This window comes from Ptychodera flava, chromosome 3 (assembly GCF_041260155.1).
Source record: "Ptychodera flava strain L36383 chromosome 3, AS_Pfla_20210202, whole genome shotgun sequence".
Taxonomy (NCBI): Eukaryota; Metazoa; Hemichordata; class Enteropneusta; family Ptychoderidae; genus Ptychodera; species Ptychodera flava.
Genome location: NC_091930.1, coordinates 4,935,937 through 4,963,309, shown reverse-complemented (window position 1 = coordinate 4,963,309; position 27,373 = coordinate 4,935,937). Strand labels below are relative to the sequence as shown.

The window sequence follows — 27,373 nt, the reverse complement described above, 5'->3', positions numbered from 1 at the left end:
TATATATATATATATATATACAGATATATATATATATATATATATATAACGCTGTCTAAAACAGGATATCAACGTTAATCAGAATAAAACCTGTAAATGACATGTTATGGCCCTCTAATACTGTGCCTTCTCTAGAATCTGATTTTTAAGGGTTGTCTTTTTACTAGTTTTGGTGTCTGGTGAGGTTCGCTTTCGCTGGGGGATTGTGGTTGCAAGGCGTTAGATACTTTCACTAACATGGAAGTACTGGTACGTTTCTATGGGCGTAATGCTTCTTCGTATCTATGCCCTGACCGCTCTTATATGAAGTGTTCTTCAAAACCTTGGCAACAAAGAGAGGTTGCTGTAGTCACCTGAAAGAGTAATTAAATGACAGATCGTCCAGGTAGCCAACACGAAAAGAGGGTACAGGAAATTTATGCAAGTGAGCGAAACCTAACATGCAAGATTTTGAAGTGTCCTTATATGGGCATGATAACAATGCCAACTTACTTTTTCCCGACTACCGGAGGGCAAAGTTGGTTGGGGCCTGTGCCAACTAGCAAGCTTACTTACTTCCCACCTTTCACAGTGCTAAGGAAGTGGGGGCCTATGCAAACTTGAACAGTTACTTTCTTCAAACTTTTCACAGGGCTAAGGTAGTTGGGCCCTGGGCAGACTTGGGAACTTACTTACTTCCAACATTTCAGACAGCTAAGGTGGTGCCAACTTGGGAACGTACTTTCAACTAACCATTCAGACAGCATAAGTTGTGGTAGGTAGGAGAGCTGTGCGTATAATGACAACTTACTTCCATCCTTTTGCAGAGATAAGATGAAGGGGCCTATGCACACTTACGAACTTACTAACTTCCATCTTTTCACAGAGATAAGGTGAAGGGTAGCTATGCGAACTTACTTAATTCAAACCTTTCAGAAATGTGATGGAGGCCTATGCCTACTTGCGAACTTACTTACTTGCAATCTTTCACGGAGATAGGTTGGTTTGAAGCTGTGCCAACTTAGGGAGCGTTCAGTTATTATGGCCGGGGATGGGCCGGCAAATTCTTCCTGCGCGTCAGTCAAAATAAGTGTAACCCCCCCCTACCCGTTGTACCAAAAATTGATGACCCCCCCTTTTAAGATGACAAAAATTTCATGACCCCCCCCACACACACACACACACACACACACACATTGCTTGAGTAAAACTGAACACACGAACAACTCGGGGCGGTTTATGGAGCGATAGAATCCCCCAAAAAAGATCTTAGATTTTTTCAAATGACCTTCCTTACACACTCACAAGGTGTTAATGCTCAGATTTCCCCTTCTGACTAGCTATAATTTTGAAATTACCCCTCACAGGGGTTGGACAGAAATTACAGGTGGATCGCAATATTTTTGCACAAGCGTGTGTGTACAAAATTTTGATATTCGGATTTTTAGTTGAAAATCAGCTGTTGATAATGTTGATTCACTATGCATGGGAATGTATGAGAATGTATGAGAAAACTATGTAATACCTTTTCAATGCAAAACTATATCTATATCAAAACTATTTCAATGTAAAACTATATCTATGCATTTATAGATATTTGATAATTTACATAGATGTACTTAAAATGAAATAGGGTTGTTACAACTGGCATGTGGACAAAAAGTTTGACTTTAGAATTTCACCAAAAATGTTCATCCACTATACATGGGAGTCAATGATAAAATTGTGAATATTTTTTTTTCCAATGAAAAACTTGGTATACTTGTGCATATACAGACGTTCAATATTTAACATAATTTCAAAAGTTGGAAGTAAATAATTTTGCAAGTTGGCACACGTCCCAACAAGCTTAGCTATGTAAAAGATTCGAATCTAAGTAAGTTTGCAAGTTGGTATTGGTCTCCACCACCTTACCTGTCTGAAAGGTTGAAAGGTTGTCAGTATGTAAGTTCGCAAGTTGGCACTGGGCCCCACCATCTAGGATCTTTGAAAGGATGGAAGTAAGTAAGTTGGCAAGTTGGCACTGGACCAAATCACTGTAGCTGTCTGAAAGGTTAGAAGCAAGTTCGTTCGCAACTTAATATGTCACTCCTTGAATTCACAGCTTTGTAGAGCCACCAACTTTTTATTTGAGTGTTGATAGCTTTAGGCAAGGGCTGAATGTTGACTGACGAATCCTGAAACATTTACATCTTGCTTATTAGTAGCATATCATTGTCGGCTACATTGACTGTCTGCCCATTAAATTGCGTATTGAAAACATTAAATTATACTGTCGTGTTCACACAGATCGATTCATCAAAGTTAACAAAAGTGGTAGCTTTCTAGCTTTGCATGTGGATTTATTCATGTTCAGTGACATGACAGATTTCATCATAATTTCAAAAGATCAAATTTAGTTCATCTATAGAAACCTGTATACCAAATTTCAAAGCTGTTAGACAAGTACTTTTTGAGAAACGCATTTTTTGACCAAAAATGGGAAAAATTGCCCCAAAAATTCAAAATTGCAGATTTCATCATTATTTCAATAAATATCATTTAGTTCATCAGAAATTCAATATATATTACTTACTTCATCTTTTAGAAACCTGTATACCTAATTTCAAAGCTAGCAGACCAGTATTTTTTGAGAAACACATGTTTTGACCAAAAATGGCAAAAATTGCCCCAAAATTACAAAATTGCAGATTTCATCATAATTTCGATAACTATCATTTAGTTCATCTGTAGAAACCTGTACACCAAATTTCAAAGCTATCAGATGAGTAGTTTTGGAAATACACATTTTTTGACCAAAAATGGCAAAAATTGCCCCAAAAATACAAAATTACAGATTTCATCAGAAATTCAATATATATTACTTAGCTCATCTGTAAAAACCTGTATACCAAATTTCAAAGCTATCAGACCAGTACTTTTTGAGAAACACATTTTTTGACCAAAAATGGCAAAAACTGCCCCAAAAATACAAAATTACAGATTTCATCAGAAATTCAATACATATTACTTAGTTTATCAATAGAAACCTGTATACCAAATTTCAAAAATATCAGACCAGTACTTTTTGAGAAATACATTTTTTGACCAAAAATGGCAAAAATTGCCTTAAAAATGCAAATTTGCATATTTCTGCACAATTTGAACAAATCTGAAATAGATCATCCCTAGGGACCTATGTACCAAATATCAAAGCTATCTGACCGGTAGTTTTGAAGAAGATTTTTAAAGATTTTTTTACCAAAAATGACAAAAATTGCCTTAAAAATACAAATATGCAAATTTCACCACAATTTGAACAAATCTGACTGAAGTCACCCTAAGAAAACTGCATATCAAATTTCAAAGCAATCGGACGAGCGATTTCAGAGAAGAAGATTTTTTTACCAAAAACACCAAAAAATGCCCCAAAAATACAAATATGCAAATTTCACCACAATTTGAACAAACTGAAGTGAGGTCACCTCAAGTGAACTGCATATAAAATTTCACAGCAATTGGACTTGCGGTTTCAGAGGAGAAGGCAATTGTTGACGGACGACGAAGGACGACGGACGACGGACGACGACGGAAAATCAACCTATCTGATAAGCTCCGCGTCGCTGACAGCGGAGCTAAAAACGGGGGAAATGCAAGTTGGCATCATTACAGCTTCTGATCACAGAGCAAACAACATGTCTTCCGTCAAACGCAAGCGCTCCGAACTTTCTATCGATCGTAAAGTTGAAGTCATCCGAGCTGCAGATTCCAGAAAGCTGAGCTGTCGGCAACTTGCAGTTGAGTTTCACATCGGTAAAATTGAAGCCATCACTCTACAGAATAGAGACTATGTTTTGCGAGACGACGAGTCTTATCTTGAAGGCATTAGAAAGAGAATGTTTTCGCACAGAGTATGAAGACTTGAACTCACTTGTATGGGGATGGTTCAAGAAAAAGAAAACATTTTCACTATGTTAATTCATAAAAAGTATTACTGTGGTCGTAAGCTCTTGAAATCAGTATTTTAAATGCCTTGATGACGTCTCGTATGATTTTTCTCTATATGGCATGATCAATTGTCAATGAGCCAGTTGCCCTACCTTCACGTCAAGGTACATGCCATAGGTAGGGTTTGCTTTTGGTTTTGTGTGTATGTATTCGTGCGTGCATATGTATGAGGCTGCCCTTCTGTTGTATCTTGTTCTTACACGATACTTCCGTCGGACGCAATATTCACTTTTGCTATATACATGACAAAACAACTATTAATTTGCTTTTTTTCTATAAAATGACTCGAAACACATGATGCTGTACGAATTTCTCTTGCAATAAACTTCAAGCCATTGTAAGGACTTAACTTTCGCCTAACTCGCTTGTCTTTGTAGCGTCATTTATTCACGATAATCAATTGATAACTCATATTGCCTTGCAAACTTGCTTAAGATGTTCTTTCTTTACTTTTTATGTCTACATATTTTCTAAAGCAGTTGCTCTAGATTTTACAGACAACATCAAAGTGCTATTTACATTCGATTTTGTAATGCTAAACGTACATACCCCGGCAATCAACGACCTTCTGATAGCCGACTTTGCACATACATTTTTCAAAGCGCTATGGCAGTAACCGCGCACGAATCTATAAGTGAAAATACCCTGAAAAACTAGTTGCTTGCAGTGATCGACAAAATTAATAATTATCTCATCCTAATTGGGCATCAGATGACAACTAGCCACAACGTACTTGAGAGCATTGCCAACTACTTTTTGAATATTCGTTTGATATTATTTTACTGCTGTAACCGTGGACGAAATTGTAAGTGAAAATACCCTGAAAAACTAGTCACTTGCAATGACATCACATGACAATTACCAACATCGTGCTTGTAAAAATTGCGTATATTTAAAATAGACGTTTTGTTTGATATTATTTGCGGCTGTAACCATCGAAGAAGCCAAGTGTACGTCTCTGACAAACTAGTCCCATATATTTCAATAATTGTCACCGTCCTTTGAGAGTCGCACGTTACTCCGATGACATAATTCGCGACAGATTCGCCAACCTTGCCATGCTCATGGCGCTGTGCGGTCGCTACTGCCAAAGAGACAACATTAGTACAGCAAAGATGTAAAATAGCATGTTTCTTTGCAAAGAGTGTCAACTTGGGCCATCACATTATCTTTACGTTGGATGGTACGGCTTCACAGTGAATCGCACCACCGTAATGACAACTGGTTTGGTCCTGAGTTTCTGAATCGTTCTGTTGATTACAACATTTCGTCAAACATTACAAAGTTTGTTCGCCAAGATGTGACAACTAGTATACCTATGGCTAACACGTAAGCTAGAACATTTACGACCAAAGCAAATTCTCTTTGGGTAAACACTGTGGCCCAATAAAGTCCCCGTAATATCAATCAAATAAGCCGTCTCCACAGTACCTGTTAATGCTATCTTGGCTTTTGTATGCAACATAACCATTGTTCTCAATTTTGCTCGCATTCCATTTCTCAACAAATTTATATCGTAATGAGTTTGACCATAGACGCACTCTGTTCATGAACGATGGTGGACGCAAGATGGTCTCTTAGAAATCGCTCAGAATCATCTTGTCATAATGTTAACAGAGAAATCAAACGAAAAAAGCAGTTACTGTCCCTTGAAACGGGCAGTTTTATGAAATTCAATGTTTTCATGTTTTCAGTCATGGCCAGACATACGCAAAAGGACTAATATTTACAATGTATGGCTAGCGTCCCACCGTTACAAAGTGTAATCACATGGGCCGACTAACGATTTACAGGCACCGAATCTCATTGGAGCCCTTATGTTTCCACTTGCTGAACATCAAAAGTCTTGTTCTCACTGTGAGTTTTTTTGGGCGCTGCAGGGTCTGTGTTGATGCTTTGCAAATACAGGGGATTAGCCCGAGGAAACTGTATGCGTCCACATGCTTAAAGTTTAGGTCTTTGTTTTGAAGCTGACACAGACCTAAACGCCCTCTAGATTTATGTTTGGCATCATCCAACAACATAAATGGCTTATGGATTCATTACCGGTTAATCGGTCTCTGGAATTGCCTTTTATCAATTTCTGGATGTTGTCTTTTCACCATACGCGACGCAAAGGTGCTTCTTCCTCTTCGGACCAATTATTTCCAAGGCCTTCTGCGCAGGACACGTCTGTCATATTTAACTCTACGACCAATGATCAAATGCCACAGATTATTTCAAAAATATCCCCAAAGGCGGGCTCAAGGGTACTTTTTCGGCGTCTGTAATTCTTGATGCGTTCACAGGCACTGCGAACGCGGAAGTTAAGTCCGAGCTCGGACTCAGTCCAACCCACGGCACCGTCCTAAAGTCCCAAAGGCGTTGAGGACTGTTCCCATATACTTTTAAATCGGACTCTGATAAGGGGCAGTGCGGTGCCAACGAAAACGTTGCAGTGAGGACGCCACTAAAACCACACCCTCTCTGAACATATCATTAAGACAAAACACCAAGCGACCTTCTAATCCAATTATCAGCGACTGGCAGTTACGCTTTGTTCTCATCTCCGGGCGAAAGGTGTACCAATATTTGTTGTCCCAGTCCTACATATTAAAAATAAAGTCATGCAAAGCTCCGAAAGATTCGTCTCATTACTCATCCTTATTGTGTGTACTGCATGATTTCTAATTGTCAAACATACTGCCCTTGCCCTATATTCGTATGAGTATCGCAACAAATATCTTTATCATTCAAAGGATCAGAATTCTAAAGCTAACTGTGGTCCGTACTACTTTGTCCCTGCCAGTCTGAAGAACATACTCGTAAAACTCACAAACTATATACCTTAGCTCAGTAAATGGTTGGAAATATTTAAGCAAGTTCGTACAGCCCCTGACCCCACCCTTACCTAGGCAAGCGTAAAGCTTTTAGCAAAGGCATTTGCGTTTTCTCATAGTTTATGTCATGACGTCGTCAATGTTGCAATTTTTCAATACGATTTTGTCGTCGATCACCAGACAATCACGTCGTCACACGTGACCTTGAAGAAGCAGGAATTTGCAAATTGAAAGAAACAAGTCCTGCAGTCGAAAAATATATCTCTGGCGACTGAATAGGTATGTTGCGTTCGTTCGGATATAGTTGTTCATGATGGCACAATCTTGCAAAATACAAATATACCCTATAGGACTTCAAAAACACGGACAATAAAGAATCAGCAGTTCCGATCGCAAATATACTTGCGTGGTCCATTTCCGATGTTTTATCACAAATCGAGTAAACGGTCATTTTTTCAGGGCAATCACCGCCCATAAAAGAAATTTAAGCAACCCTAAACTCACATTTCCATACTTATCACATTGACTTCCCACTTATAACGCCACCCGAACTTTGATGAATAGTTATAAATCTGAAACAGCGGGATTTGTGAACATCCTTTCGTCCACTTTTTTACAAAGGACTACACGAAAATTTTATAAAGCCTTGTGAAGTACTGAATAAAGTTGAAATTTGACATTTAACGAATTGAAAAAGAATGGATTGCTTGAGTTAAGAGGCGAGTTGCTTTTATCTTGTTTTCTGTGCAATCAATGTGTTTTTATATTGACAGAACCGGTAAGGAGAGAAATTTGGCATCAGTTTGGACTGTGTGATTTGGTACAGCGGATCAGTCGACCAAGCTCGTCCATATTGCAGACGCATTAGTTGCGTACTTAGCATTTTTTCCAGTATTTTAAATTGTATCTGTGGTATGATCGTCGGAAGTTGTGTATTTTGTGTGCATCAGCACTTGTACAAGAGCGAATCAGAAATAGATAAGGTTTTGATAAAAAATCATTACGGGAATCCTCCATTAACTTGGGAATACCCGACTTCCCTAGAGGATCAATTTCACAGACCTGCCTTTCCTACAATGGCACTACAATGGGACTAGCCGGATTAGATAAACATAACAATTGAAATTCACACCTTGGGGATTAAAAGTCTTCTGTTTGTCACCCGAGTTGGTCAGGCAAGAACTCGGGTTTCAGGTACCATGCAAGTTAATGCAGCCTTCCCCTAATGTTATTCAACCCACCGCGGATCCTTATAAGACTGCCGGTGTGAACAGCGAACTATCTACTGTTTCACAGGACGCTTGTCACTGATTTTTGTCTTCTTTTGTCATCAAAGTAAATGGCCGCTGACATGAGTGACAGCTTGTCGTGTGCCTATTTGCATAAAAACTCAACCATGTCATGGTAAATCCTTGCATAAATGCATATCAAATAAGACGCTTGTGATGTGTCTGTGTGTGAGGTGTGTGGACACAGGGACAGACACTGTTGCAGGCTTGATGTCTAAACTAGAACTGATTACTTTATTGTCTAACAATAAGGACTGTAACATATCACGTCATGGATGCTTAATCTTTGGAATGTGATTGTCAAGTCGGTATATTGACTCAAGGATGTTACTTGATGGAAGTGAGCAGATGTGAGACGGTGTTGAAACACTACAACGCTCACCCGTGATTTTCAAGGACGAAAGGGTCTCTGCACGGTCAATTCCTGGCAGCCTTACTTGGCATGTCCATTAAAAGGTTCATTAGCACATTTCATGAACTTTGTTATTAGTGATTGAACTCTGCAATTACAGCATTACATTTGATTAAACGTGCTACAGCCGTTGATTTGATAGATATCCATTCCCATGATGCACTGAGCAATGGCATGATAATAAACAGCTCATTTGCATATTACATAAAATTTTGTAATCAGTGATTTTACTTTGGAAGTACTGTGCTGAAGTTGGTGAATCCTGTTACAGATATCGATTCTTGGAGCAATTATCAGTGTCGGGGTTTGAAATAACCGGTGGCAATGCTTCAAAAGACCACCAGTCATCTGTCGCAATGAAAAATGAGTTGTTTCATCCAACTTTTACTCAAAACACGATTGGCACTAATTTGTGATAATTGGATGACGAAGTAATATTGGTTTAATCTGTAAATGTAAACTCATCAGCTTTCCTTTTTAGGTTACACACTTGTTTTTATGAGTAATTTGTAGTGTTGCAACATTCCGCTATAGGACACCTAACACGTTTGAAAAAATTGAAAAATATGAAGATCAAATTTTCCTAATAGTTCCAATCGTATCTCAGATATGTGGTAAGAAATAAATTCAGAAGGTAAAGGAAACCCTTGAAATGAGTTTATGGCATGTCACAATTTTGGCACTATTCATTTCAGAATCGGACTGTTGAGATCGCAAGTAGAAATAAAATCCGCATGTACATAGAAGAGAGGCCTGAGATATTACCGCGTGGAACAGTCGGAAACAGACATGGCACACAGTAGTGAGGGACCCACTGCTGGAAGGTATCAAGAAGTACAGATACCATTAGTTGTACCGTCAGCTCTGGAAGCTTACCAGGAGGTAAGCGAATAGTGTTGGTACAATATTACAATTCATATCTGACGGCAGGTACTTTTCATTTTCATGCATGATGCCGAAATCTGTCAGATCTCAGAACATTCAAGACATCGTAGGTTCTTTAACACTCTTTTTGCACCAAACTAATATCATACCGTAGATTTGCTGCGCATGGGGAAAACAATTACACGTGTCTCGCCCATCAATTAAATAAACTGAACGCCTAATGAATATACACGCCCTCTATTTTCATCTTGTTGTCAGGCCGCATTCACTAAAAGTAGTGAGGGGGGCTTGAGGTATTCAGGGGGATTCGACTATTCTTGGGTAGGTCGGGGAGGGGGTTTGAATGCTTTTGTCTGCATATATGAGGGGACCTGAAAATGTTTTGGCTCCCAACATGTTGATGTCTGCAATGGTTCTAATGTTAGTTATGATTGAACAAAACCTAAAACCATTTTTCGCATTTTATAACTTTAATCTCGAAAACATCTTAAAAGTATGAATGCCATTAAATTTTCGGAAAAAAACAATATCTAGTAATGATGCAGGAGCTGAAACTGTTGATAATTTGTTGTCCATATTTCGCTACAATGTATTAGATACAGTTTCTCGGTGTATCACTACAGCATATATTGAAAAACAATATTTAGTTGTTCAACAAAGCCTGTTTGTCTAAATATTGGTGACAATTTAATTATTGAAAGTTATTTGGCAATGATACAAATTCAATGTACGTGTCGGCAAACTGAATACTGGACGATTCAACAAGCTATGGGGAGTATGACAAGAATGCAGTTGTATTAACTGAACAAAAATATTGTAAAATACAAAGTTAATACAGCTAATGCCTTGCTGCTGCCTACGGACTGTGTCACTCACGGCATACCCGCAGTGAGTGTGATAGCTCTTATATCTCATGTAGTTCAAGAGGAGTTTGGTTCATGGACATGAGACAAAATTTAAAAATTCATGACCTTTCAGAAGAGCTTGCGAAGGAAATAGCGACCAGCCCCAAAACACGCTGCCCCCGCCCGTAATTTCTGTCCAATCCCAAAGGGGAATGAATGCTCGAGTGTAGGTGACCGTTTGTTCGACTTTAGGATTGCAAATGGTTTCATACTTCGAGGACACATAGTCCTTTGTTTTGGCTATAATATATTGATTACCTGCCTCTCTTACTTGGTTGTCACTTCGAATTATGTTTGGTTTATATAAGCAAATGACAAATTTGTGTTTGATATTCATGTAAGACGAAAATCTGTTGATAAGACAACGATTTTCATCATGGAATGGTCAGTTAGTATATTTAAATCTGTTTCATATGGTTAATTGCTTTTTATTCAAAATTTCAATTTAATAAAGTATATATTCTATGTAAAGCAGGTAATTTTACAACTTGTATAATTCAAAGAAAAAAAACATAATTTGTTCAGAAAGATTGATCATCATTATTATTCAAATCTCTCAAAGTTTAGGTTATTTTGCATTGCGCACAGCTATCTAAGTGTAGTAAATTGGTCAAAGAGGTGAAGAAGAAAGGCAGCAAGATGACAATGGCAACACAAACTCAAAACATCTGAATAAAAATCTCAGGCATATGAACTTGTGCTTTTGCGAATCCAAACAGCTGTAAAGTCTACCGTTTTCGATCCACTAAATTGACTTCTTATCATTAAAGTAATTTAAAATATGTTTAATCACCTCTCCTCTATGTATTCGTATTTTAGATTAAAGTGGGCACTAATATCTTCAATATTAAGTGCTGGGAAAAGGCTTGATATATGTTTAGAATATTTACTTGTATTGATGTATATGAAGCACAACATTAGTTGTTTACGTTTCGTATATAGTTTTATTTTTATTTTATTTTTATTTCTTTATTTAGCACAAATGACAAAAATATATAAAAAACAGACCTACAAAGTACACTGACAAGGAAATATTTGTGCATGGATAACACAGAAAAGTCCGTGGACTTATTTCCACTGTGGTCCAATTTAACTAAGACTAGACAACCTAACATTGTTCTGAAGTTGATATATATGTTTCCAGTTGATATAAGCAACACTCTCTAAAACCTTTGAGACAACTGATAGAACTGATACCGGCCTATAGACAACATAACATAGATGTCACAAAATAGAGTTACAAAAAACCGTACAAAAATGAAAAACCTAAACGAAATCCCTGCTGCCGGATATTTAATAAAACAACACTGGCAAACTGATCTCACATTGAATATATACATTTTGACATACAAATTCTGCAACCATTATAATATACAAATTCACTGTAAAAATGCCTTTTCAGCAAACGTTTAAAAATAGTTTGATGAATTCTGCCGTTTATTACATGGCAAGTGATTCTACAATTTCGATGCAGAATAGTGAAAGCCAGTTTGAAAAAAATTGCGCCGAGTGGAATGTAAATGATCAAATCACTATGGCGAATATTGTGATTGTGAACTTTCTTTTCATAAGAAGGAAGTTGAAAGATAAGAAGGGCCTTTCCCATGAATAGTCCTATACATAAAATTTAATTTTAGCAATGCAACTCTTTTATCTACCGGGAACCACCCTAGTTTTTTAAAAGTGAGAACCATCAATATGTGTTCGTGAATGCAACCCCAGTACAAATCGAATGATTTTATTTTGTGTAGTTTGCAGATGATGTTTAGTGTATGTTTTAGCCCAAGATACCAGTAGGCACTTGCATATTCAAATAAACAATTTATTGAGGCATTTGCCAGGAGTTTTCTTGAGTCCGTATCCAAATAAGTACTTAAACGGTAAAGAAATTTTAATTTGGAATTCGCCTTATGTATCACCTGCCAAGCCATACTTTCACCCTATAACTTTGATCTCAATCAGCTCCTAAATAATTGATAACATACCAGGTAACGATGTTAGTGCCATTACACGTTATAACGAGTTGAGAACTTCTTAACAATTCATGGCTAAACCAAAACAATATTGATTTGGTCTTACCAAGATGCAATGTTAACTTATTATCTATCAACCACTCATTTAAATTTTCCAGTTCAGAACTTAAACTATTCTGTATTTCATAAACATTTGTATCCGATACAAGTAATGCAGAATCGTCGGCACAGAGAGAGAATTTACAACCAACAGCTGAACTCATGTCACTTACATAAATTTAAAACAGCAGCGTACCTAATATCAATCCCTTTGGAACTCCGCCATTGATGTGGTTCAATGAGGAAGTACACCCATTCACACTAACCAGCTGTTGACTACCTGTCAAATATGATTTAAAACAGTCAACAGCCCCTTTTGTAAAGCCCAAAGCTTTCAATTTACGTAACAAGATGACGTGGTCAACGGTGTCAAATGCCCTTTGTATATCAAAGAGAACCATTCCTGTCATATTTCCCGGTCAATTTGACCTTTGATGTAATCTGTGATGTTAATTAGGCAAGTATCTGTGGAATAAGCCGGTCTAAAACCTGATTGGAAATCATACAACAAATTGTTCTGAAATTGATATATGTTTCTAGTTGATCATAAACAACACTCTCTAAAACCTTTGAGACTACTGATAGAACTGACACCGGCCTATAGTTTCCCTCGAAAGTTTTGTCACCTATCTTGTGGACGGGCACCGCTCTTGCACATTTAAACTCTGCAGGAAGAGAACAGTGGTGAATGGAAAAAAATGATAATATGCGTTAGGGGCGTTGCGATAACTTCTGCACCGTCTTTGAGGAATCTTGCACAAATACTGTCTAAACCAGTCGCTTTGTGAACGTCGATAGCTGAAACATGTTTCAAAACCTCAGATTCATCAACCACGGACAATTGAAAATAATTTTCTTGGACACCTTTGTTGTTATATAACGGTTCAATTTATCAGAACCACATTTACCGGATATTGATGGTAATTTGTCAACAATGTCGAAGATATATTACAGAAAAGGTCATTAAATCTCATTGAGACCTTATGCTCATCAAAGGAAAGACCGTCGTCTGTGACCAAGCCAATGTTAATGGAAATTGTACCTGATTTTTTTAAAGGCATCCCTAATTTTTTTAAAGTTTTCCAAATATGTTTACTGTAATTCCGACAGTCGATGAGTTTTGATTTGAAATAATCGGATTTGCATTCGTAACCAACCTAGTGACTTGTCCTTAGCTTTTCTAAATTGAAATAACACGGATTTATTACTAATGGACTTCATTTGTGGAAGAATTTTATCTTTTTCTCTAGTTCCCTCTAATTCGCACCTTTTTAATTGGTGCAATTTTATCTAACACTCCCACAAACAAGGTCTTAAATTTATTCCAGGCATCATTAGCTTGGTCACAGTGAAACCAGTTTATCTCTTGAGCATTGATTGAAATAGATCAGCTGAATATCCTTTTATCGATCTTATATTGACAGTGTTATGAGAACCGATATAGCCTTTACAGACCTTCCTCGTAAAATACTTGACGTGATGGTCACTTATCCCAACTGGTAAACACCAGACTTACATATTTTATCATTGTCTGAATTCAGGATTAGATCGATGATTGTCAAACTCTCGGCAGTAACTCTAGTGTGATCAGTTATTATTTGCTCCAAATCAAAATCAGGCAAAAATTATTGAAATTATTAAGAAGAGTAGTTTCATTTGGTTTCTTAACAGTACAATCTAAGTCGTCTATGGTTATTGTTTCTTGTTCCTGACACCAATCTACTTGCAATAAAAGATCTTCTAGTAAATGGAAGAAATTGTTAATTTTTGGTGGTCTATAACACACCAATCAAAATCGGTTTCGTTTTTGGCAATATAAGATCAATCAAAAGTGCCTTGACATTATCACTTTGCAGATCGATTCTTCTTTTAACAGCAAGGTTTGATCTTATATATAAACAAACACCGCCACCTTCCCGATAACGATCGTTTCTCTCCAGTGTATAACCAGGTATACTAATTTCTTTATCAGAGATCGAGTAATCCAACCATGTTTCCGAAATTCCGATTATAGCTGCTTTGGTATTTTTAGCCAGTATTTTTATCTCGTCTAATTTTGGTAGAATACTACGAGCATTCAAATGGATGATATATGGACACCTCTTTTATGGAAGAAATCGTAGAGTGTCTTATTAATATCCAAATTTTCTGCGTTTTCTTCGTGATGGAGAATAATATTTGTAAATTGATCATCTTCAGGCATTGCGAATGAAGTATGAATTACCTCCTAATCTTCATCATCAAAGATTGAATCATTGAAATTTGGAGGAGAACAAAGTAAACATGACCACGGTTCATTTGGATTATCATATAAAACAGCATAGACGTATACTGAAATTGTATATGGAACACATCAATACGTAGATATACCTAGTGCCTGTCTATGCAGAACAAGAGTCTACATAATGCAGATCCTTGCACACCAAGTGTACACTATACTTATGCATTTTATTAGTATACGTATACTTAACTTATTTGACAAATGTACAAAATCAGTATATGTCTATATATTGTTGCATATCAAGCATTTTGCCTAGTTTACTGTTAAGCTGAATGTACTAGGCTATCGTCATCGTCCAAGAATTCCTTACACTTACACTTAACGTTTGATATTTTTGTCGGTCTTTTATTTCTGTCAATCAAGAAAATTTCAAAATTCATCAGAGATCATGATATCAAGCAAAGAACAGCCGATGGTAAAGAAGACGCGAATTCGTTCGGAGAGATCGAATTTGAAGGGTTTGACAATTTTGAAAACAAGACAGCACCGGTAAGTTGTTCTAATTATGTAAGTGGAGCAAATGACGAATGTTATGTCTTCATATAAAATGTAAAAGTATTGTTCACCAATAGTAGGTGAGGAATTGGACATGCTAAAGATTAAAAGTTTGTCACTGATTAAAATGAAAGTGATAATCCTCTACCTTATGTTATAACATAACAATCTCTAGGAAACGAGTGGCACCTTAAATCATGAATAGACAATCATCATTGCATTTCCGTTTTCAGTTATGCCGGAGTATTGATTGTCGGGGACTTTAAAAAAAAGTAAATTTATTTCGACAATGAAATCATTTATTGATGATTACTGTAGCTTTCTTTATCGATACTAACGTTCTGGGACAGATCGGATTTTCTTACAAAATTATCATGTTCTATTATCCTAAAAGAATTAGTTCCAATAATTGCATGTTACTCTTATTGACTCTTTTAGTGCCTTCTCTTTAGTCATCAAACTGGACAACATTTACCATGCTATCGATGCATGATAGTGTACAGTCATGGAATACCCAGCTACAATATGTGAAAAATAGCGTTAACCTAATTTACAATTCGTTGTTTATGGATACTTTCAAGCACACGTGGCATTATTAAAGTGATCAATGGACTAAGTTAACACAATAATGAATCAACTCGTTATTTCTACCAGCCATTTCTTAGAGAGGTTATCATACAAAACGGATTATACGCCTTGTCTTATTATAGTACATCCGCGTGGCTGAAGACACAGACGTTGAAATCATTTGGAAGCTTATGATTGAAGAGTGGGGAATTCCTAGACCAAAAATGATTATTTCTCTAAGTGGTGGCGCAGAACACTTCGTCGGTTGGAATGAAGACAGATTGGAAATACTATTCAACCAAGGATTGGTGAAAGCTGCTATTGATACAGGTTAACTGCTTCTGTTATTTCTTGAAGTATGTTACTTGTTAACGGTGAAAAAAATGTCCATCGGTGAAGTTGTATCCCTTTACACGATAGACAATGTTTCTGGACAACTAAATGTTGGCAACCTTTCATTACTTCGTCTCTGAAGAACAGCTTATGTTAAACTTATTTCTGAAAGAGCACAATGATTTTTGTTTCTTACTCACAACCAAGAATGTATGCCTCCTGTCTGAAAATGTACAATGTAAAACAATATGTACAGTCAGACACCCATATGAACCCCCGTAGCACGAAGTGTCACAGAAATTAGAATATAACCTATTTTTTCTTACGTAGTCATGATTATTGTTGTGAACACCGTCATTCTCTTCATTAGATGCATGGATAATAACTGGCGGATCCGCGGCCGGGTTGATGCAAAAGCTAGGCAAAGCGGTAATGGAAGAAAGTCGATTGACAGAAGAAAAGCAGAAAAAAGTAGTCGCTTTGGGCATCGCTGACTGGAATACTACCAACAATAAAGAGGCTTTGACTAATTTTTCAGTACGTAAAATCTCCAAATATCAAACTACGTTCGAACGTTACAAGGAGGTACAAACTACTAAAAGTGACACAAATTTAAACATTTTAGTACGTTATTACTTTTTGTCTGTTTGCAAAACATTGGTTCCCTTTATATACTGTAAACCACGGAAGTGTGTCTACTGTTTAATGCGCCTAGTTCCGTATCAGTGCAACACTCAATTTTTGGTAACGTTTATTTCCGGAGGACAACATTGCAGATTTTACATTATGCACTGTACTTCTAAGGCAAATGGCAACTTTTCAACACAGCTAACGGAAAAGCAGAAATTACATAGTCACACGTTTTTTTGATAACGATTACGAAAATACTGTTAAGGCGATACCGAAGGATTCAACGCGTCGACGCGATCGACGTTCGATTTATAGCAACCAATGACCTTTGAACCAATATTAGCATAAAACAAATCTTCTACGCCTGCGCAAAGCGGGAGATACAAACGTAAACATTGTAGAGTCATTGAACTTTCTGATAGCGTACTGCTGCACCTCTCTTCGCTCACGCATTGAAAATTTTGAGAAAGCGTTTATTTTTTCGCCGAAACTTTCAAAAACCGTGCCTCCAGCAATGGGTAAGCCAACAAAGCGTAAACGGCGTGCAACATTGGCTGCATCTGTCCGATGGACACCTGCCAAAACACCTCGATCGGCCGCTACTGCCGGCGGCACTTCCGGGTTTGCAGACGACACCGCAACCGGTAAGCGATACTTTCCATAAATTTTACTTTTTTCCGAAAAAATCTATTTTTTTTCCTTCATTGTTAAGGCATCTAAAAAATATCGGAATATGTGCACTCTTGTGATTTGTTGAGTATTTGCGGTATTTTTCCACTGAAATAAATGATATTTGGTGAAAAACACTATAAAATGTCTATTCAATACTTTATATTGACACTCTTTACCCTAAGGAAAGGTAAATATCGCCATACATATGAACCTCGAAAAAGCAATACAAATCAGTAGGTAAAAAAAATAACAGCAAATAGATTTGTAGAGTATTTTTCAGTATTTTCCTGCAGAAACTCAAACATATGTTATGTCAACTTGACAAATTCATTTTTACATTCAATGTAGGTGCACTGGTGCAATGTGACACTATTGACATTGAGGATGCCCGGGTGCCCACAGTACTGTCTGAACCTGACAAGTTAACGTCACAGGTCTTTGACATCGTGGAAAACGCAGCCTCATCCAGTGTAAACCAGCCCAAAGATTCATTAACGGGCAATATTGTCAGCATTTTAGCATCGTTGAAACATCAGCTGGATGGTTCTACGCGACGTTTGTCTACAGGGGACTCCCTGTTCCTCACAACCACAGATAGCATTATCAAATTTGTCTCGCCACACTCCCTGTCGCATTTGCCATAAATTCACAGTTTCATGTAGATCTTCTTCATCTTTTTCTGGTGTTGACTCCTTGATCTTTGTTTGCTCCTCTTGTAAATTTTCTTTTAATTTTGATAATGATACACGTAAAATACCATCCAGTTCTACAAACAAACGCCTGTATTCTCCTACTTTCCTTGCAATGAGTTTTCTTATGAATGGCAAGTATTTTACCGACTATGATACCATATTAAACACTCTTGGCTTGTCCCATTATACAGATAACACATACAATAATATCATAAAATGGATGTATCCCACTGTTAAATCCTTAACTGATTGGAGTTGTGGGCAAATTCAGCGACATATTAGGGAAAGAGGAGATGCTAACAGTTGGGAGTGTGCGGGTGATGGTTTCTTTGGTTCGAGGAAACAGGCAAACAACTCTTCCTTCACTTTACATGACTTCCAGACTGGAAAGATCGCCTTCCGATCACACAGGACAAAAACAGGGCAAGACCATAACTGGGAAGGTACCAGTGCTGGTGCAGAGGGGGATATGTTTGCTGAAATTTGTAAAAATGTCAAAGATGCAGACATAATTATATCCCGGGCCATACTGGACAAAGATTGTGCATTGACCAAAATACTGTTGGAAGTATTTCCTGAAACAGAAATTACTTTCTGTAACAATCATGTTATCAAGACTTTTCATGGTGAGCTTCTTAAACTGAAAGAACTTAAATGTCAGGTAGGATCGTCTTTCATAATATTTGACAAATATTAGACCACCACATCTAATTTTCATTGTTGTGAGTGCATCAAACATTGAAGTAACTTGTACAGTTATAAAAACACATTACACCAGGGCAGAGCAGAACAGTTGATAATGTATCACAAAGAGATTGAATCTTCTCTTCAGTACCCATGACAGATTATTCGTTTGATAAAATTACCTTAAATTATCTTATATTTACATTATGATTACAGTGCAAGGTGAAACGGAAATGTCAAAGACTTACAGATGACACAATTGCGAGTATGAAGCGGTCTTTGAATAATCTGGTGAGCAGCACTGAAATAACTGATGGGGATGACAGCATGGACAACTTTGCAGCTGCTCTCCTTAATTTTGGTGAACATTACGCTGATAATCACTCAAGTGAGTGGTGCAAATTTCATGCCAAGGTACGGTCATGTAATGTAGAATGTAAACACATCTTTACACATCTACCCTGTGTGTATTTTGTGATACTGACTATATATTATATATATATTATATATATATATATATATATATATATATATATATACTGTCAGCATATATACTGTAAGTATATATATATATATATATATATATATATATATATATATATATATATATATATATATATATATATATATATATATATATAAGCAACAGAAACATTTGAAGATAACTTGAGTTGAACCAAACATCTGAAGATCACTACAGAGAATATATGTAGCGTGAAACTCTGAGTAACGCCTAAGTCGTGTTTTCTACTTGTTATCAATGTTTACTATATATATATATATATATATATATATATATATATATATATATATATATATATATATATATATATATATACATACCGTGTGCATGTATATATATGCATATATATATATATATACCGTGTGCATGTATATATATATATATATATATATATATATATATTATATATATATATATATATATATATATATATATATATATACACACATGCACACGGTGTGCCCTGTAAGCCTATTTGGCCAGCCATAACTCATTGACTCATGAATATTCTCTGTGACGCAAGAAAATTTTCAGTTGAATAGGAAATTGAAATTATACATTGTGACACAATTTCAACAACTTTTCAATTGACTCAGAAGTTTCTTGAGATCTTTTTAGTTAAAGGGCACACTAAAATTAACAAATATCCAATATCAGTCCACACATCCACATTCATTGATGCGTTTTCTCCTCTCCTGATGTAGAAAGGGCCCATACCCATTTTCACTGAGCAATTATGATTGCCTGTACATTGTTTTCAGAGAACTATCAAACTAGGGCCTGTCAGATAAAGTCAAAAGGATTGATTTGATGCCTTTACTCACTTTCATTTATACATTGTGTAAATATAGGAGAAAGACGGAAGGCCCTATACGACACTGCACAGAATAACATGCACTATCCAGTTAACTGCATTCAGGGACCTACTTCAGAAAATGGCAAGTCATCCTGAAGAGTATGTGAATCCTGCTGGCAGATTTACCACCAATGTGTGTGAGGCCTTTCATGGTGCAGCTCTCAGATACAGGGACAAGCGCATCAACTTAGGACATACACACTACTGTCTTAAAACTGATATGGCAATACTTCACAAGGTTATTTTAATAGAATACTAATTCATTTATTGTGAAATCATTTTTTTATTTAATATTTAGCACATGTAATCTTGAAATCACAAATTTCTTTATTTTGATGTCAGTTTTTTTTTCATATTGACAGGCTTTATCTAAACACATTCAAATAATAGTTTTCTACCCACAGTGCACTACAAAACATGGTCAGATAATCATCAAATTTGATTATACGAGATAATCAAAATTTATGAAAATGTCAAGCTGATTGGAAACTATTGTGTGGAAAATTTCATTTTATGCATTCTTTTAACATGGATATTTATTTCAAATTTCAATTTTATTCAGAACATTGGTCCTATCTGGAAACTCCTTGTCTTTATGGAAATGGAAATTGCAGTACCGGATCATGCTGTCAGTTCCATTCTGGAAGAACAAAAAGAATGGATGAGGAGATTAAATGAAAACAAGCGACCAGAAGTTGCAAAACAAAGGTACATCTGACTCAATATGGCTGTTGCAGGTTGCATTTTTGTTCTAAATAAGGTATGTTTGGCATTGGACACTGTTGCTAAGAAACTCAAACAACTTTGTTGTTGTTTGTAGTATTAACATAAAGGGGTTACAAAAGATAGCTGATGGAAAAAGGTATAATATTTAAGATATATCCCACAATAAAAAGCCATTGAATTTCAGAGGAATTTATCTGTCTTATGCAGGGCCACCCAAAGAAAAGAGCATCATAAAAAGCTTACGTCACAGAAAAAGAGGATGGAGAATGTCAGGAAGACAGGAATGACAGTGGTGGAGTATGTTGGGAATGGAAAGGGAGTGGAGGAAGAGGAGACAGACAGGCACTCAGAAGATATGTGCAATGAATCACAGGACACAGTTCAGGGTGAAAGAGATTGCACGTCTTCACCTGATGTTGCAGAAACAGCTACACCATTCTATATATTCTATGATTGCGAGACAACAGGATTGAATACCTACTCAGATAGTATAGTTGAAGTAGCTGCCAAACTGTTCACAGGCAACATGGAGTTCAGTCAACTGATCCATACATCTGCAAGAATTAATACAAAGGGTGAATATTCAGAGTATTCAGTGATGACTTGACTTGAAGAAAGTGTAATTAGTAATTGTAATCACATATCAGTTTGATAAAGAAATATAAACATCACAAGAACATTGCAATATAGCTTTAGACCTACATATGTTCTACATTAGTTTTAATGGATGACAATATGACAAAAGATCTGTATATTCTGTTGTGGCATGTGACCTCAAAATTTTTGCTTGCATGATCAATAGGGCTGGGGACTCTATGCCCAGGATAAGTAAACAAAATCTGTTGTTTTGTAACGCTTTAATTTCATTGATAGGTATCAAAATTGATAAGTGTATAATGAATATATATATCCTCTCACTTAACACAACAAAAGACTGGTATAAGTGCATAATGAATATATATATATCCTCTCACTTAGCACAACAAAAGACTGGTATAACTCCAGCTATGTTGACAGGGAAACCAAAATTGTCAACTGTGATGTCAGCTTTTATGCAATGGCTCAAAGATTCCATAACTGATGCTGAGAGACAAACAGGCTTGAGTTACTCACCAAGTAAGTATTAACTAATTAAATGATAACATATGTATTGCTCAATGATATTAATATTTATAAGTGACAGAAATGTTGAAATCTACTTTTAGTATACCCAGTTATAAAAAGTATTTTGGCATAGGAACAGATAGTGGCAATGAATGAAAGACATGTGAATATATAGTTTCCACATCAAGAAGTTTTGTTACCATTTGCATACAGGTGAATGATATTTAAACAAAATTCCACCCTAGTGATAGAGATATTCCATGAGATTCCTTTCAGTTCATGACATATATACTAGTGATTTTGAGTGCATATATGAAATTAAATGGTCAAAACTGATTGGAATGCCTGATGTTGAGGTGGTTTATTGCTATAGTGTCATAATATATTGAAATTCTGATGTAAAATTTCAAAATGGGAATTTTCTCTAGCTTAAAGTTAATATGTGTACTAATTGTGCTACATTATATGCATAGTAAGTTGTCCCTTCTTAATCAATCAGATGGCTGTTTTTGTGTCATCATTATGCTGGTGTGGTGTATCACCTATAGTTTGTGTTATTCAACAGTCATGTCATTTCTACACTTCTGGACAATGTGCATTTGTATCTTGTCAATCACAACAAAAATAACAATAATGTTGAGATAACACAGGGACAGGCTATATAGGTTGTAGTATTATAAGAGATATTTATGACAAAATCAGCAACCTGATCAGTTTACACATGAAGGTAAAAACAAAAAATAGCGTCAATGACACTGTAGCTCCCATCCTGGACTATTTAGTGTTTGTTCTCTGGTCAGATATTTGAACATGTGTGAAAGGGATAAAGTGCATGAAGTGAAAATACTTAAATGAAATGTACTGGAGACAGTGAAATATGTTTAATGTAATTATTCAGAATATAAAATGGAAAAAATACAGAATGAGATATATCGAATACTGTGATACAACCATTAACTCAACAAGTCATTTACAATGACATAGTCCCCACTTGTAATAGGAGTATTAGTCTTGATGGGGCAAGAAAATATGGTCATTAAGAAGTATCACTGGAGTGTATATGTTGAGATCTATGGGCACATAGGTCTATGTCGTTGTTCCCAATTTGAAACACATGTGGCATGTCTAAGTTATGGTTCTAAATCGGAAAAAGATCAGACCTCTAGCAGTATTGGCCAGCCAAGAAATACATATGCGCATTATAAATGAGGTACAAGATGTGACATCTTAAGGTCTAATATCCTATCAAAATTGGAGGGTATAGAGCTTGTGGTTACTGAAATATGCATATATATGTATAATCAAGGTCAAAGGTCATCGAGGTCACATGACATTTTGAAAAAAAAAATTATATTGCTAATTAATCCCTATATGCCAAAAATCAGATCTCTAGCTCTATTCGCTTGCCCAGAATTAGATGTGTACATTATTAATGAGTAAAGCGTGTGTTGTCATAAGGTCTCCCATCCTACTAAATACAAAGGACATAACACTTATTTATTGACATAAACATATATTTTAGGTAAAAGGTCATCGAGGTCACATGACATTTGGTCAAATAATTTCTCTCCTATAGTTATCCCTATATACCAAAAATCAGACATCCAGCTCTATTGGCTCGCTCAGAATGAGATATGCGCATAATTATTAAGGTACAGTATGTGGCGTCATAAGGTGTCCAATCATACCAAACATGAAGGGTGTAGCACTTGTGGTTACCGAGTTATGGAAAAATATGTATATTTGAGGTCAAAGGTCACCGAGGTCACGTGACATTTTGTCAAAAAATTGTTTTGCTAAGTTATCCCTACATACCAAAAATCAGACCTCTAGCTCTATTGGCTCGCTCAAAATTAGATATGTGCATAATTAATGAGGTACGATATGTGGCGTCATAAGCTGTCCCATCATACCATACATGAAGGGTGTAGCACTTGTGGTTACTGAGTTATGGACAAATATGTATATTTGAGGTCAAAGGTCATCGAGGTCACGTGACATTTTGTCAAAAAGATTGTATTGCTAAGTTATCCCTATATACCAAAAATCAGACCTCTAGCTCTATTGGCTCGCTCTAAATTAGATATGTGCATAATTAATGAGGTACAATATGTGGCGTCATAAGGTGTCCCATCATACCATACATGAAGGCTGTAGCACTTGTGGTTACTGAGTTATGGACAAATATGTATATTTGAGGTCAAAGGTCACCGAGGTCACGTGACATTTTGTCAAAAAAAATTGTTTTGCTAAGTTATCCCTATATACCAAAAATCAGACCTCTAGCTCTATTGGCTCGCTCAAAATTAGATATGCACATAATTAATGAGGTACAATATGTTGCGTCATAAGGTGTCCCATCATACCATACATGAAGGCTGTAGCACTTGTGGTTACTGAGTTATGGACAAATATGTATATTTGAGATCAAAGGTCATCAAGGTCACATGACATTTTGTCAAAATATCCGAGATATATGCGTGAACGGATGGACTTACGGATGGACGAACAGACGGACATGACCCAATCTATAAGCTCACTGGACTTCATCTGTGGGGACTAAAAATTGTGTCACTGCATCCTTTTTGCAATATGAATACGATGAGAAACTAAATTTTTATTTTTCGTGGCCTTATACATGGGAGTCTATGGAGATCTGCCTTATACATGGGAGTCTATGGACGTGTAAACTAAAAATATGCAAATTTCACCACGATTTGCCCAAATTTGGGAAAGGTCACTCCTATGCACTTCCATACCAAGTTTCAAATCAATCGGACTTGTGGTTTCAGAGCAGGAGATTTTTTGACCAAAAATGGGAGAAAATTACAAAAAAATTCATGAAAAATAGCAAGTCCAAGATACTGACCCAAGATGTGCACAATCATTTCATGTCAGCCAAAAGTACTTACATGCTAATTTTTCATGTAATCTGCTCAGTGGTTATTGAGTTTTTTCAATTTTGACTGTTTTTACATTTTTTCACTTAATTTGCATATTTTTGGCAATGACAACTTCATTTGAACAAAATCTCATCTACAGCCCATCATCCATGTACACACCAAATATCAAGATAAAATGTACAGCGGTTTTGGAGTTTTGATGTTGACGGACAGACATACAGACATACAGACATACAGACATACAGACGTACAGACATACAGACATACAGACATTTCCCCAGCCTATAAGAATAGCTTCCATTGCCATATATACATATGGCTATGGGAGCTAAAAAATATGATAGTGATATTAACCACCTATGCAATGAATATATCAATCAATTTTGAGCAGTTAACTGCATACATGCACTCACTATTGATTATGTATATAATTTTGTGAACTGGTGACAATCATTATCTCATGGTTTCTGGTATAACCTGTCCCTGGTGTGGTTTATTGCTTAAACTGTTACTAATGCAAAGCTAACAAATTGTAGTTTGTTGAAGTTGTGAGGATCAGTTGAACTATTGTCAGTCTACATGGAAATAAAACAGACTTGAAGAATAGAAAACTTGGGTTTGTTAAAATAACTCAAGTCCCCATGCATGGTAAAAGGTTGTTTTTTTATTGCAAAGAAAAACCAACATTTACCATGCATGAAGACTTGATTTATTTTAACAATTTAACTTACCTTGTTTATACACTTGGATTTTTCCATCATAGATAATATAAATGATACTGCTTTTGTAAATATCAAAGCATGGCGTGTATGTTTTGACACCTGAAAGATAGTATAATACAAATTAGAGACACTGCTAAATCTGCTGATGATTGCTGAATGTCAAGAAATTGGATTAGAATAATACCAATTATATTATTTTTATCACATTAAGATCAACCTGTTGATATTATTTTCAGCACTTGTTGCTCACAATGGGTGTGTGTATGACTTTCCTATACTTCTCCATGAGTTACATGTCCGAGGTCTACTTGATCACTATGTAGAGGAAATGAACGCTATCAAGCTGCAATTTGCCGACACTTTACAACTCTGTCGTAAGGTAACTATCACATCACTTTTATCAAGCATGACCATATCACATTAACCTAACTGAAATAGTTTAAAATATATATTTATGATATTAATATTGATATGTAAGGGAATACTGAATTTCATATGACAGAAACAGAATATTTGTATGTTCATTTTTTATATATCAGTTAATCTTCACTTCCTACATTAACTGTACAATTTATGTTTCATTATAGCTAAAAAGTGAGAAGATAGCACCATTTCTGGAGAAGAATCAAGGCCTATCACAGGAAGCATTATTCAAACTTGCCTTTCCCGGTCAAAGTTATAATGGTATTTGTATATTGTTTGTTCAGGTTGTTTAATTTATCTCATTATTGTCATTAACATGTATATGCATTGCTAATATCAAAATTGGTTAAAGACACAGAACATTATGACCAAGTTCAATTCCCTTTGGAGAGCTAAAACAATTGCATCTGCATGTACATGTAGTTTTAATGTGCATGCATCTTTTTTTGCAGGTCACAGAGCTCTGGCAGATGTAAAGGCGCTCATCAGCATTTTCAAGGAACAAGCCTTTAGAAACCATCTCAACCGTATGGAAGTAAAGTCTGCAGACAGAGTTGTCAATGAGTGGAGACAGAAATTTGATATATATAAAGAGAGCAAGCATATAAAGCTGCAATTCGCAAATCACACCATGCATGGCCGCAATATCATCAGCTTGAGCAAATGTCTTGTTTTAAAGCTTATTCAAAACCATATATCATATGAAGATTTAGACACTCTGTATCAGCAGCATGCAGGGAATATGCAGAATTTCAAAACCGCATTATCAGAAAAAGGAATAAAAAATAGAAATTGGTGTAATGCAATGTGCTCACATTTTCAGAGATGGTATGGACAGTGAGTGGCCACAATGCTATTTAAATTGTAGGTGTCACAATGTGAACAATGAAGGTGGAGTACAAGGAAACATGTGTGAAGAGTGAGGGGTTATAGTGCGTTTAGTTTTTTTTATAAGGGGTGGATTGGCAAAAATGATGGTTAGTGTTAAGTAATTTATAGAATGGATAAGGTCACAGTAGGATGGGGTGTTGTTTTATAGGGTAGATTGTTAGGGATTATAATAGGGGTAATGATTGGTTTCACAGGATAAGTATGGTCATGCTGTGAGTGATAGTGTACCTGTATATTATTAGCAAGGAGTTACATTAAGGGCGGTGGGATAGTTAGTAGTGTGATAAGTGGGAAATGAGATTGGAATTATGTAAATAATAGAGTAAAAAGAATACAAATCTATTTCTTTAACTCCTAATTTCTATAAATATGTAGAATATTTCAATATATCACTAACTTTTATTTTTAGTAATAAATGATTATTGAATTTTAACAATGATTTACCTTGCAGTAAAGCGTTTTCTGTCAGTTTTGTGTGCAACAATGACTGTTTTTCACACTGAAGAAAAAAAGAAACTTGTTG

The 27,373-nt window shown here is 36.1% G+C and overlaps 3 protein-coding genes across 3 annotated transcripts in view; all 3 read left to right on the top strand.

The window, feature by feature from the left end:
• The window catches only part of LOC139130301 (transient receptor potential cation channel subfamily M member 2-like), a 97,332-nt gene that overhangs the window by 9,724 nt on the left and 60,235 nt on the right, over positions 1–27,373 (top strand). Inside the window, exons 2-5 of the mRNA XM_070696055.1 lie at positions 9,182–9,368; positions 14,993–15,118; positions 15,835–16,021; positions 16,395–16,561. Of these exons, the coding sequence (XP_070552156.1) occupies positions 9,276–9,368; positions 14,993–15,118; positions 15,835–16,021; positions 16,395–16,561 (573 nt within the window). The 5' untranslated portion in view covers positions 9,182–9,275. The remainder of the gene's footprint in view (positions 1–9,181; positions 9,369–14,992; positions 15,119–15,834; positions 16,022–16,394; positions 16,562–27,373) is intronic.
• Positions 16,914–21,414, top strand: LOC139130234 (uncharacterized). The gene is made up of 5 exons (XM_070695984.1): positions 16,914–18,679; positions 18,919–19,116; positions 20,077–20,319; positions 20,644–20,789; positions 21,015–21,414. The coding sequence occupies exons 1-5, from the start codon at positions 17,867–17,869 to the stop codon at positions 21,412–21,414; spliced, it is 1,800 nt and encodes a 599-aa protein (XP_070552085.1). The 5' UTR covers positions 16,914–17,866.
• Positions 21,555–27,289, top strand: LOC139129450 (uncharacterized). The gene is made up of 4 exons (XM_070695083.1): positions 21,555–21,923; positions 25,773–25,915; positions 26,124–26,220; positions 26,412–27,289. The coding sequence occupies exons 1-4, from the start codon at positions 21,599–21,601 to the stop codon at positions 26,798–26,800; spliced, it is 954 nt and encodes a 317-aa protein (XP_070551184.1). The 5' UTR covers positions 21,555–21,598; the 3' UTR covers positions 26,801–27,289.

Bases quoted from the DNA above. Each gene is read 5' to 3' on its own strand.
- LOC139130234 (XM_070695984.1), top strand. From the start codon at position 17,867: ATGGTTCTACGCGACGTTTGTCTACAGGGGACTCCCTGTTCCTCACAA. The intron at 20,320-20,643 runs GTTATTTTAATA...AATTTTATTCAG, and splicing joins ATATGGCAATACTTCACAAG to AACATTGGTCCTATCTGGAA. The intron at 20,790-21,014 runs GTACATCTGACT...TGTCTTATGCAG, and splicing joins CCAGAAGTTGCAAAACAAAG to GGCCACCCAAAGAAAAGAGC.
- LOC139129450 (XM_070695083.1), top strand. From the start codon at position 21,599: ATGATCAATAGGGCTGGGGACTCTATGCCCAGGATAAGTAAACAAAAT. The intron at 25,916-26,123 runs GTAACTATCACA...GTTTCATTATAG, and splicing joins CTTTACAACTCTGTCGTAAG to CTAAAAAGTGAGAAGATAGC. The intron at 26,221-26,411 runs GTATTTGTATAT...CTTTTTTTGCAG, and splicing joins TCCCGGTCAAAGTTATAATG to GTCACAGAGCTCTGGCAGAT.